General features: G+C 36.2%; 1 protein-coding gene across 1 annotated transcript in view; it reads left to right on the forward strand.

Moving 5' to 3' along the window:
- The window catches only part of LOC111875633, a 43,202-nt gene that overhangs the window by 16,928 nt on the left and 12,373 nt on the right, over positions 1-13,901 (forward strand). Inside the window, exons 10-11 of the mRNA XM_033750156.1 lie at positions 8,395-8,559; positions 10,696-10,939. Coding sequence (XP_033606047.1) covers positions 8,395-8,559; positions 10,696-10,939 — 409 coding nt within the window. The remainder of the gene's footprint in view (positions 1-8,394; positions 8,560-10,695; positions 10,940-13,901) is intronic.

Raw genomic sequence — 13,901 nt, forward strand, 5'->3', positions numbered from 1 at the left:
ATTTTCCTTAAAATAAACTGTACTGAAATAATAAAATTGCATATTTCCTATGAATATATATCTCTGTTGACCAACAAGAAGTTATAGAAGTGCCCTTAGCAGTAATGAAATAATAACATTGCTTATTTATTATGTGTCTTATCAGTTGCATTCATCAAAAATAACTTTACTGAAAGAACCTACTAACTGTAATGAAGTAGTAAAATGTCTTATTTATTTATGATTCCTGTTGACCAGTGTGATGTAGTCTACTGCCATGATGCCACATAGTGTTCATTTTATACATTGAACAGTTGCCAAGTAACAGAACAGTGGTAGACATAGATAGTTTATGCACTATGAAAGACCAGTCATGGTCACCTAGCAACAAAAGTGACCCACCACTGAATAAAAGAATTTTATGCATAAGACTATTTGTGTTCTTAACAAAATAAGCAAGATTTTAAAAGTATACAGCATTAATTTAACAGAATGGTTGGCAGGATTGTGAACGAGCCTAAGAGGAATGCCTTAATGCGATTAATGTCTGTACATATATCTGTAACCTTCTGTCAGAGCCTAAACTGGGGGAGAGATTTTCTTAAAATTCAATATGGGAGACTTCCATCAAAAATTATATGGCCATTCCAATTCTCATCCATATTGATCCATAACAAAACCTAATTTATATATGGCCAAAATGTATGTTTCCCTGTATTCCATAAACCATTCTACAAATTTTATTGAAATCCAGTATGGGGAACTTGCATCATAAACTGTGATGCTATTCTGATTTTCATTCATACTGAATATATATACATAAGGCCAAAAATGAACTTTCCTCTGTACTGAATAAACTTTTCCACAGATTTTATTGAAATTTGATATTGGAGACATTCAGTAATTTGTATTTTATTATACCTACTATTAGATGCAAGGAATGCCATTGATAAGTTTTTGTACTATTTCATGGAGTATACCCCTTCCAAATTTCCTGATCTAGATGTACAGTGTGTTCATAATGTACATATTGAAATCACACATACTCAATCTATTCAGTGCAGAGGACTGTTCTTATTGTTTATTTCCTGCTGCAGACTTGAATATTAAATGCAGTAACTTTTAATCATATTAATAGGCACACAGTGTTGTCAGGAGTGCGAACTTTCATTAAGCATTTATATTTTTTGGGGTTCTAGAAATACCAGTTATGTCATGCATTATCATTACATTTATAAGTAATTCTCCACTGTTAGGAGATATACAACTTCCACTCAATGTTGATTTCATTACCTTACCCTGAAATGTTTGTTTTCATGAGCCTTTTCCAGAATGTCCGGCACCATACCTGTCACAAGGTACCCAAAAGCATGTGCAAAACAGTTTTATCTTGCAAACTGCTGAAGAGGCTTTATATTTAAAAATGAAAGAATCTAAATATTCTTAGAACAGCATTAAAATAACTGCTAATTTGTAAATTTAAGTCGTTTCATCAGCATACATACACATATAAATACACCAAAGGATCGAAACATCTTCAGGATTAAAAAGGTATAACTGTCAGTATCATAACAATTAGTGAATTCAATTGACTAACAGCTCTTTCATAGCATACTTTATTAGAATTATGCTGTATATTCTGATATGTATTTAAGAAAATGGTAATGATCATTAGGGGAAGTCTCTACTGTTAAATATCCTCATCCCATTACAAATTTAATGAACTCTGTGTGTGTGTGTGTGTACCATTTGTTATAAAAACATGATTGTGGCAGCTGCTAATTAATGTCTGTCTAGTTCCTAGTATAATGTAACACCCTCCTTGAAGGGTTGATATCATTTTAACTATTTCTTGGTCTGTATAATTGTTATACCCATCCTTTTTTTTCCTGTTCATTTTGCAGTTAATTCTCTTCTTTATTAATCTGCTTTATATTTCATGTGGCTATCTTCAACATACTTTTATATCTGAAGCATTTAAATTTTTTAATTTACCAGTTTCATCATCTACATTGTTTCCTCTAAATCCAGCCAGTTAATCAACTAATGTTTAACTTCATCTTTAAATGAAATTTAATGATAATATTATGCTGAAAAATACTTCCATGTATGAGTAACGTGATTGCATTTATTTTCAATCATTCACTTTTATGGAAAGTTCTGATGTATAAATAGATTACTTAGCAGGTATGTTGTCTGAACAGTATTCTCTGTCCATAACAGTCAGTGCCTGTCTGTCCCAGTACAATATTAAACAGTTCCTCAGGGAAAAAATATATGGAACATAAAATATGTATTTTATCAATTACTCTTAAAAAAATTATTGAAGTTTAAAGAAAATGGTTCATTTGTGAATTAAACCAAAGGGAACAGAAATACAGAGTGTGACAAGTGTTTACCAGAAAGAGGACTGCAATTGAAAGAAGTCTCAAATTGCATAGCTGTCATGCCTTGTTATACTAAACAGTTAGTCAAAAAGAAAAATGGTATTGAACAACAGCATGTTAAAAATTTCTAAGCTGTCAGAAAGAATTGTGGGAGAAGAGATGAATAAAAATGACAAAATTGCTATGTTTTTATAGTATTCATACCACCCCGTGAAGTCTAGTCATAAGAAAACTTATCTTCTAAACAATCATCTGTTACACTTCTATCTTGAGGTACCATGGTAGAAGAAGAAATGGGACAACACATGCTTGCTGCCTGCTTCATGGTGGTTTCTTGTTATGTTTAATCTTTGACCATGGTCATAGACACTATATGTTCTTCCAAAACATCGATTGACTTTCACCAGACCACACAGCATTATATCCCAGAAAATAGACCCCCTTCATAGTCATTGCTGTGAGAACCTCAAAGCCAACCATATTTGATTGATAAAGTCTTTAAACTATAGCCGATCCAGAATCTGAGAATCTATCATAGGCTGTTGGCATATAGCCACTTCTATACTTATGGCTGTCAGTCATTAGTGAATGAAAACATTTGTGACCTTTACAGAAAAATTATTTCACATAAGATTCATATTTTCACCCATTAAAGCCAATTTTTGCATGGTATACTCTTTCATTGTCCATAATATGTCATCAACAGTTATGCATTGCGCCTTCCAAGTGACTCCTCCTTCACACTCCTTCCTCAGAAATGATATGAAGATCAGTAATACTTGATATGGTATGCTCAGAGGTGAGGATTAGGACATATGACTTGTGCAAGTATATATGAGTGCCAATTTGAAACATCTTTTTCTCATTTTTTATTGCCAATTTATCTCTGGCAGAAAAATATAGTTGTGGTGATTTGCATTTCATCACAATACTTTTATTGTATGAAATGCCGAGTCACACTTATATATATTGTGACATGATTACTTAAGCCGTCAGTAGCCAGGCAATGCCAGGTAAACACATTAACAATACCTGGTCCATTACTAGGCAATGGATGTGAAGGCAATAATCAAAGATATTGTTGCAAATGATGTTGAGAGTATATAGTGAAAGCCAGCAACCGGCAGTCAGTCGAGATTAGTTGGAGTGAGAGTTTTGGTGAATAAGTGAGTGGTCTGAAGGTTCCCAGAGCTGCTGGACACTAAAATATGCTCATGAGTCCCATGGAACTCATAACCAAGAATTATTGTCCTGCCAAGGGCCACCCGCAGTTTAGCAGCTAGTCAGTCAGCGAGTACTATAGTGCAACAGTCGTAGTGCCTGCACAGTCTGACCCATCCCCTCATTGAAGACAAGGTCCAACATCTAAACATATGCATGTCAGGAGATAAAAAGTCTTGTACATAGATCTTGACAAGACTTATAACCAAGAATGACTGTGCTGGCAAGGGGCAGCAGCAAATTAACAGATTGACCAACTGACTGCAGTAGATAGTTGGAGCAATGGGTTATGTGCAAGACAGTCACCATCTGGTAAGGATGTGAGCACAGATGCAGAGGACATTTTTGTAATCCATTACCAGGCAACAGCTGGTGAAGACATAGCACACTGAGAAGACAGCTTGTGCTATAGTGAATTGTTAAGTGTGTAGATTAGCAGTAGCATTATAATTACTTGTAGTTATTAGTTATAAGTGTTCAATAAATCTAATTATTAATCCAAACCCCATGTTTAGTCACAAAATCTTAATAATATATTTAAAAAATAATGGTACTGATATGAAAACCAGATCCCATACTTTGTTTGGTATACAAGGCATGCTTTTATCTCTATTGTATGAGCCTTTCATTTGCATCTGTGCACTCATTAATCTTCTTTTGTAACGTCTGTGCCAATTTTTACTGTGCTAACACAGTGTATGGGTTTGTATTACTGCCAAGAACACCTTGAATTATGTAAGAAGCTGGGAAAGTTGGCTCAGGCACTGACATTTCGGACTCAAATTGTGGAAGTGGCTGGTTTGAATGTTTGTCAGGACACCGACAGTTCCAAATAAGTTCCCACATGGTTTTCCTCAATCCTTCAAGAAAGATGCTGGTAGTAAGTTGAAACAGGCCATATTGACTCCCTTCCACATTCTTTCCAATGCATCATTTATTAATAAACCTATCATTCAATGTTATTGTCAAGATTTGTTGAGAGAATTGTTAAGTACACCATAAAATAAATAAATATTTCTACCAAAAACTGAGTCAACAAATACTTGTACACATATGAGACCACTCCCATAAACATAAACTGATCTCTATCATTATACAAAGAAAGATTATTCTTCAGGCAGAACATAACACTAACAGCACCTCAATAGAAGTACATGGTGATGTTATCTAAATGAGAACCCAATGTTAGAAATGTTAATAATGTCATGTGTTAGAGGGCTAGGGCCATCTTGGCTAAGCTCATAGGTGCAACATGGTGATATTCTAAAACAAAAATGTTATTCAGAGTAACATGTTTATAATATATTGTTATAAGAAGTTTTGATAGAGTGCACCAGCATATTGCATAAAGCATGATAAAGCATGTTCATGGAAACTGGCTGCAACATCATGGAAGAAATGTCAACAGGATGTTGGATATGCTGGTTTTTAGTTATTCAGGTTGTGTGTATTATTACAGTAGGCATTGTCTTTAATGTAGCCCCATAGAAAAACATTTGGTGATGCCAAATCAAGTGAGCTTGGGGGCCATAGTCCTTTTGAAATTATTCAATTTCTGGACAGCAGGGATAACTTGCTCTTAGTTGCTGTGTAACGTTTGCTGTCCTCTTGGGATCATGCTTCAGAAATTTCCTTTTCAGTAAGGTGCCCAAGGAATTCATTGACTATGTCAATATAATGCTCCAAGGTAATGGGTGTCTTTGAGGAAAATGGGCCCAGCAATCCTATGTCAAGCCACTGCACACACACACACACTCCAATCTTGACAGGATGAAGAAGAGTTTCATGGGCTACAAGGAGACTTTCTATTGACCATTTAATAGTATTGTAAGATTTCACATAACCTGTAAAATGTCATTTACTGCTTGCACTGCATGTTGTATACCGCACATACTAGTTTCTCAAAAATGGCCCTAGCCCTTTAATACAGTATGTTATTAACATTCCTAATATTGGGTTCTTGTTTAAATACGTCACCCTATAATAGAAACATAGTCTCAAACAGTGTCTCTGGCATACAGAAGCATTACATGTGAGAATTTTGCACCACACATTAAAATTTTATTCTATTACAACCATACCAACATCAAGGTATCCTTGAAGACTGACATATTTCTTATGTCATTACTCTGTCACTACATAAGGAGTATGACAGGTCATTAAGAGATGTTATGACAATTTTTTATTTCCTAACAAAAAAGTCTGAAGCAAGGGGACTACACAAATACATAACAAGGGATTGTTATGCTAGGATGGGCCATTAAAGCTTAACAGAACTTCCCTACTATTACAAGAGTTTGAATGCTGAATCAGCCTATTGTGACAGTATATTGATTTTCTGTATCTATTGATGAATGGGAATATTTAGGAACAGTGGCATATGTCACAGACAAGAACAAATCAGGATATCCATTGATGTCAAGCACTGCTGAAAAAGTGTCATAACAAAAATAAACATCGTTTTTAGATGTGTTTGCCCCATTTTCTGTAATTCCATAGTCAGAAATTTTACAGAGTCTTTATAAGATTACTGTCAGAAATTGGAATGAATGTAGACATATGGCCACTTATAGCATTGATATTGTAAAAATTAGATAGAATTTAAAGCTTTAGAGTCACTAGAGATGAAGCCAAGGATCTCTGATGGGAATGTAGAAATCAAAATGCATCAACTAACAAATATACTCATATATACTTGTGAAAGTAACAGTATTTTTAATAGACCACTTTAATAATGAGAGGAGCCAGGATAGCATAGTGGGTATAGTGACCGGCTATGGGCTGGACAACTGAGGGGTTGAAGTTTGAGTCCCAGTAGGGTCAACAATTTTCTCTTCTCCACATTGTCCACACTGACTCTGGGGCCCAACCAGCCTCCTATCCAATGGGTACCAGGGGCTCTTTTCCTGGGAGTAAAGTAGCGGGGGCATGAAGCTGACCACTCACCCCCAGCTAGTGCCAAGGTCAAGAAATTGTGGATCTATATATTCACTCCTCTGTGCGCCTTCATGATATAGTGCTTAATTAGTTAAGCACATGGACAACTTTACCTTTTTACCTTACTTTAATAACTTTTTTATGTATTGTGATGATCTTATAAATGGATAATCATGCTGACCAATTTTCTTTTATTTACTACCATAGTGTGTATAGTGAACAGTATATGAATTAAATTGTTACCAGACATTGAAACCATGGTGTACTTAGATCATTTTACACAGTAAATCCAATTATGATTTCATAGGATACAATCAGAAACAGATAGAAATGAATAACACTGTACAAAAAGATTTTATGCACAACATACATATATGTATATAGTCCATACAAATAAAAATGTAAATGAAGTACATTGAACTGAATTGATTCTGATGTCATTATTTTCAATTATTATATTTGCAATAGATAAGGCTATATTGGCCTTGCGACGAGCTGATCACCCACCCAAGGAGTCCTACCGAATGTCTAAGATCTAGTAAACCGAAGTGAAATGGAGAGTTCATGGAGGTAGGCCTAGGCCCAAATGAGGGCTGTAGCGCCAAAGAGAGAGAGAGAGAAGGCTATATTAGCATTTTTTTTTTAAATTAATGAGACTACTTCTCACAGTGTGAAGTCATAGAAACTACTGGTATAAGAAATACCTGTATTTTCCCCATCTCTGCAACCTGAATTCAAATCAATCCTAGCGGCAGAATTTTCTTCCTGATACCAGTGACCCTGATGTCACCACCAAGATTATTGAAAGACTTCAGCAGGTTAATTTGACCTTACATGATGTAGAGTTAGGATTTACTTCCATCCAGACCCCAACTTTAGGAATTCTAACAAATTAACAGATGACCTGCTAGTCTGAAAATATGGACAGTTTTGTTGACAGATAATTTTCATTCTGTATTCTTTTATGTGTATGAAGTGTGATATGAAAGATTATTTTCTGATTCCTGTAAACAGTATCCCAGTTAAATTGTAACATACCAGCTTCATTTTTTTGAATTTGTAGCCTTAAAGAAATATATCATGATGTAATTAGAGTGAACCGCAGTTTTAATTAATAGGACATAAGATGAAGAGTTTGGTCTATTTTAACTAGTTTAACCAGGAGAAACTGAGGAAAGTCATGGAAAACACAAGTCAGGTGAGACATCCATAATGCTTTTGTATTTTCTGGATTGAATGAATAGGAATGGGTAGGTATAATGATTTGAAAATACAGTAGCTGAATACAAACTAGCAGAACCTTTTTCTCTAAAAGCTTATTTGCAGGTAATCCCATGGTTGAATTTAGCTTCAGGGTTGAAACGTACGATGCATTGCCAGATGTGTAATTTTGAAGAATTTTGCCAATACCCTTCAATTGTTTGCCATACAATTGGAAAAGAAACAGAGTAACAGACTTTAACAAGACTGTGAAGAAAGCAGTCTTCTGGGATGTGGCACCGTGTAGATGTAGTGTTAACCGACTCACTGTCTCTTTGCTTGCAGATTTTCTTATTTTTCCTTCTACCCTGAATATGGAGGTCATATGTTCCTCTGAAACATCAGTTAACACCACATCTACATGGTGCCAAATCCCAGAAGACTGCTTTCTTCATAGTCACCACCGTGAAAGCCTCAAATTTAACAAGACTGACTGACAGTAACAGAATAACTCCAGTGTCTCATATCATTGCAACAGTCCTGCATTCCTATTTCATCAAATATTCAGTTCACTGTCACACAGATGTGCCATATTATTCTGTTTATTACTTCTCTGGTACTGGCACAAAGGATGGTCATAAAATTGTGGCACATTTTCTTTTGTTTAAAGAGTCGTCTACAGAACAGTGCGATAAAGTTGTGTTGCTTAATGCTGCAAAGAGAACAGTGAGGATGATATCGCTTCTACCCAGGAATGTGATATATTCCATTGTTCCACACCATAGAATTTCTCCCTCCTGCCATGCCAGCCAGCAATCAGCTACCCCAGCTTCAGGTGTTTTGCTGTCCCTCTCACACATTCCAGGCATTTTGTAGTTCTGAATTAACTGTGATGTTAAAGTAGGTGGTACATATAGTGGTGCATATAACAACACTTTGCTTTAAAACGTTAAAATAATCAGTGTAAGTTTGAAAACTTAATGTGTATTGAGCTTTATGACATCATAAATATACATAAATGAAACTCTTTTTTTCTTCTAGCTGTAGGAGTGGAGTGGGACTCAGGCCTGTAGTAGGCTTATTAAATTTTTTTAATGCTAGTAGGGTGGGACTAAGTCCCTTGTACTGTGGCCACTTCTGGCCTGTTGTACCAGCCCCAGATGATAGGTGAGGGTGATTGTGGAGCAACTGGTGGAATGAAGATTGGCAGGGGAAACCGAAGTACTCAGAGAAAACCTGCCCCAGTGCCACTTTGTCCACCACAAATCCTACTTAACGAGACCCAGGATCGAACCTGGGCTGCCGCGGTGGGAAGCCAGCGACTAACCGCTTGAGCTATGGCACAGCCTAGTAGGCTTATTGTACCACTCCTGTTGATAAATGATTATGCAGCATTGGTGGAATGAAAATTTGCAGGGGAAAACCAAGTACTATGAGAGAAGCCTGCCACTGTGTCCATCACAAACCCCATATGAACTACCCTGGGTTTGGACCTAGACTTCCATCATGAAAAGCTGGCAACAAACTGGCTGAGTCTGATTTTATTCATAGCTTCATTTTATAAGAGAAGAGCAGCTTATGATATTATTATGTCCATATGACTTCCCCATTTTAATAATTTTAACATTACTTTTGCCAAAATATTGCATGAGGTATTTAATTAAAAAATTCAGAATAATTTGTCTGTAAATAATTGTTTGATATTCATCTTCCCATTTACACAGGCACATAATAAGTACAGTAGAATTCACATTTAATGTTACCTGTCTTTTGTGGAACTCAAAGGCTTATCACAAGCCTGTGAGTAAGTTAGGCTGCACTACTAAAAGATATAGATGTTACATGGTTTATAGTATTTAAATATTATTTAAGACCTGTTAATGACACAAGTAAATCAGTAGCTAGAAAATAATCATGCCATGGCATCATTTTCAGGATTTAATAACTTGCTGTAAGAACCAAATGGAAATTTTATGGCATTTGTTCATTTTCATCTGCATACCCATTGTGTCCTAATATTTATTCTTACTTGTGAACACACTAAAGGGTTAAATAGGTAACAGTGCCATCAACTTAGCCTTAGCCTTATGGTCAATTGAATATGGTTGTCATGCTGAGCACCATGACCTTTGAAAGGACACAGGAAGTTAATGACATGTAATGAACACTGTTGAAATTAATTACTGGATATATAAATTGAATCCTCATGGGGAGCCATTGAACTGAGGTAAAATGGAGGATATTTGGCACTAATATAATTGACAGAAAACAGGTATTTGTATCTAACTGTCATAATTATGTTTGAACCATAGAATCTGCACATGAAGGAGGAGAAATTCTTGAACTGAGGAACACTAAATGTCATTTCTGCTGTACTTACTATGATCTGATTTGCATAGGAAGATAAATATTAAATAGCTGTTTACAGATGCATGATTATTAATGTTTTAAATTACATACTTTGACAATATTAAGCATAAAACTTGCAAGATAGTTTTCCCTTACATAGATGTAAACATTATGCATCAGCAGTTAAATAGGAGCACTTAGATGGGATATAAAAGTTCTTACACTTAACAAACGATTTATTGTAGAACAATATTGGTGGAAATTTGAGGACTGAAACACTTTCCTCCCATGTAATAATTTGTTTGCCTCCCTTTGAGAATGGTTGCATGTTTTCTAACTGATTTTCTAAAAACTATAATAGGCCAAGAAAAAAGGGGGTCTGGTGATTTTAGTCATATTAATTTTTCTCAACTGCTATTAGCCATGTAGTTCGACATTTCGAGGTAAAAGGATTGTATAAGCTGTCTTTAATAATTTAAAGGGTTAATTTTAAATGATACATGGGTATATTTTTATTTTAAGAGTTACAAAAACTGGTCCAAAAATGTGTTGTGTAACAGAACTTAATAATTTTAATGCCCTTATTTTTAGTCTTAGCTTACTTTCTGATTTTGTGTTTAAGTTGATCAAATGGCAGTCAGAACTAATGAGTGTGGATATCTACCAACGTTCATGGATCCACTGTCCACCATTACTCCAGTGAGGACGGTGGATAATGTAGGAAGGTCTGAATTGGTGGAATTTAAGAAGTCTGTGTCTGAATTAGATTCATTCCATGGAGCATTCAGCAAAGTCATTGTTGTAGCTCAATGTTTTGGGCTCATGCCTGTCTGTGGCATCACAGGTCCAAGTGCCTCATTTACCAGGTGAGACCAGCATATTCATAAAAACCTCTCCAGGTTTATAAAGGCATAGAAACATGCTTTTGTCAATTCTAATACACATTATATTCCTGTAGAAATATTTTTATAGATGATAATTAAATTGTCATACTTACCTACCTACCACTCAGTGCTACAGCCCTGGGTGAGCCTTGGTCTCCTCTATAACCATTCTCCACTGCTCTCTATTCATCACCTTCACTATCCATCCTTTCTCCTTCATCTTCTTCAGGTCATTCTCAACATCGTCTAGCCATTTGTATCTTTCTGGGTTTCAGCATTGTTCGTACATTCCAAGTTTCCATTGCAATGTCATTGTTCCTTTTCCTTTGCTTAGTCTGTTTCCCATATGTTCCATTTATCTTAGGATGGTTGTTAGGTTTCTGAACAAAATTCTTTTTACAGGATGAGGTTGTTAGCCCCATGCCCAACCCCAACCTGGAGCACCAGGGTATCTCTCTTAGTCTGGACTCTACCCTTTGACCCTTCCAGCATGGGTGACCCTACTGGTAGCTAAACTACCACTGGCATAGCTCTCCAGGTCACAGAGTCACACAAGCCCCAACACCACTAAATTGTCATACACACATACAGAAATATGTACATAACATTTTTAAATCCAGGACAGCCTTTAAAAAAGTGTAAATATTAAATCAGATTCTGAAAATGAAAGTGAATACAGACACTCTTAGGCATGCATACTCTGTCTATCATACATACAAACAATAAGAGTGGTGGACTACTAGAAAAAAAGAAGTAAAAGTTTGTTAAAATTAGATCTGATCTTAGGCTTTCTTCAATAAATTAGCTCCAATAAATTCACATTGTAACATTTATAAATATTTGAATCAATTTTTGTCTCACTGGCTGAAACCACTTTATGCTGTTAAGTTCAGTTGTTTATCCACTTGTTACTTTACAACATTGCCACTGCTCATTCATTGCACTTATCTCTTCTCTCATTGTTGCTCTTGTAACTGAACTCAGAGCCAACAGACTATTCATTCATTCATTCATTCATTTATTTGCATTCTGTTAATCCATACAAGGTCAAACCAACCTATGGGATATAGAACCTGTCAAGATACAAATATAATATAAACATAAAATAATGATATATACGTACATTCATAAAGACCACAATAAGGACATAAAGNTCTCTTGTAACTGAACTCAGAGCCAACAGACTATTTGCACAGTCACTGACTAACTGAACAGTGATGCACCTGAACTGAGCCGAACAGAACTCATACATGGGCTTTACAGATGTTTAATTGATAGAGCCACCCTTCAGGAAGGTTCCATAGAGTCCTTCAGTGACTTTGGCCTATGGTATAAACTATGTGATTTCCAGAATGTACTCGTACTAGAATGGGTGATAACTGAGTCAGTATAGCAGTAGGCTACAGGCTGGAGGGGTGGGTTTCAATTTCCAACAGGGGCAAGGTATTTCTCTCTTCACCAAAGCATCCAGACTAGCTCTTGGGTCTACCCAGCCTCCTATCTAATGGATACAGATATCTTTTCCCCTGGGGAAAAAAGGCCAGGATGTGAAGGTGACTACCCACCTCCATTTAGTGCCAAGGTCAAGAATGGTTGAGCTATACCTCCACACCCCCATATACCGTCATTGCTCAGTGCTTAATTAATCAATGTAAAGTTTTCCTTGAGCTTAACTAATTAAGCACTACACCATGTAGGCGTATAGGGGAGTGGATGTATAGACCCACGTTCTCTTGACCTCAGAACTAGTTGGAGGTGAGTGGTCAGCTTCACACCCCAGCCACTTTACCCCCAGGAAAAATCCCCCCCCCCCATACCCATTGAATAGGAGGTTGGGTGGACCCCAGAGCTGGTCTGGACGACATCAAGAAATGGAAATTCTTGACCCTACCGGGACTCAAACTCTGACCCCTTGGTAATCCAGCCCATAGCCAGGACAAATTTACTTTTTACCATACCAGAAGGCACGAAGAGGTTTCTAGATATTTTGACTAATCAAATGGCATACACAGGCCAGGTGACACAATACTTACCCCACTCATGCCCATCTCCTGTGACAATATATTTTACAGTGTTATAAAATATTTTTCTATTAAGTGTATTTTGCTTATTTATTAGAGATCATTATATTGAAACATTGTGCTAGTTATGACTGTACTATTTGAGTCACTGATAATTACTTTGTATACATTAATCAGTCATTGGAATAATTTGCTGGCTGCAATCAATAAATTGTCAATCAATAAATTTAATTTTGCCATTTACCCAAAGTCAGTCACGCCCTTTTCACCTTCTAGAATATTTAATATAGTCTTTTTGATAGTAAACAAGTTTTTTTAGACTGTTTGTGATTGACAATTAATGAAGCTATTATTTGAAGTGGACATTACCAATTGAATGTTGATAATATAATATTTGTAAAAGTTGTCGCTGTGCTTAACTAATTAAGCACTATGCCATGGAGATGTATGGGGGAGTGGATGTATAGATCCATGTCTTGACCTCGCCACATTTGGAGGTGAGTGGTCAGCTTCACGCTCCGACCACTTTACCTCCGGGGAAAGAGCTCCCAGTACCAATTGGAAAGGAGGCTGGGTCGGCTCCGGAACCAGTCTGAATGACATGGAGTTCAATATTATAAATGTGAGGGATTTGGACAGGAGATAATAAGTAATAGTACCAATGATTTGGCATAACAAGATACCCATCTTGCAAGAGAGGTAACCTGGCTGCAGCTGCCCCAACCACATGATTCCAGTGGCCTTCATTTTTGTATTGTTAGAGAAAGGGGTTTGAAATATATAGACTTTAGCATATCTTCTGTAACATGATCTTCAAGCTTACTTACATAAAGTTTAGACAGAGTGTACAGATGTGCATGTGCACACATACTGAATCAAAAACATGCAGGCAAATGGATATTGTTTATGTGTAAGAAATGAGA

Source organism: Cryptotermes secundus, unplaced genomic scaffold (assembly GCF_002891405.2).
Source record: "Cryptotermes secundus unplaced genomic scaffold, Csec_1.0 scaffold297, whole genome shotgun sequence".
NCBI lineage: Eukaryota > Metazoa > Arthropoda > Insecta > Blattodea > Kalotermitidae > Cryptotermes > Cryptotermes secundus.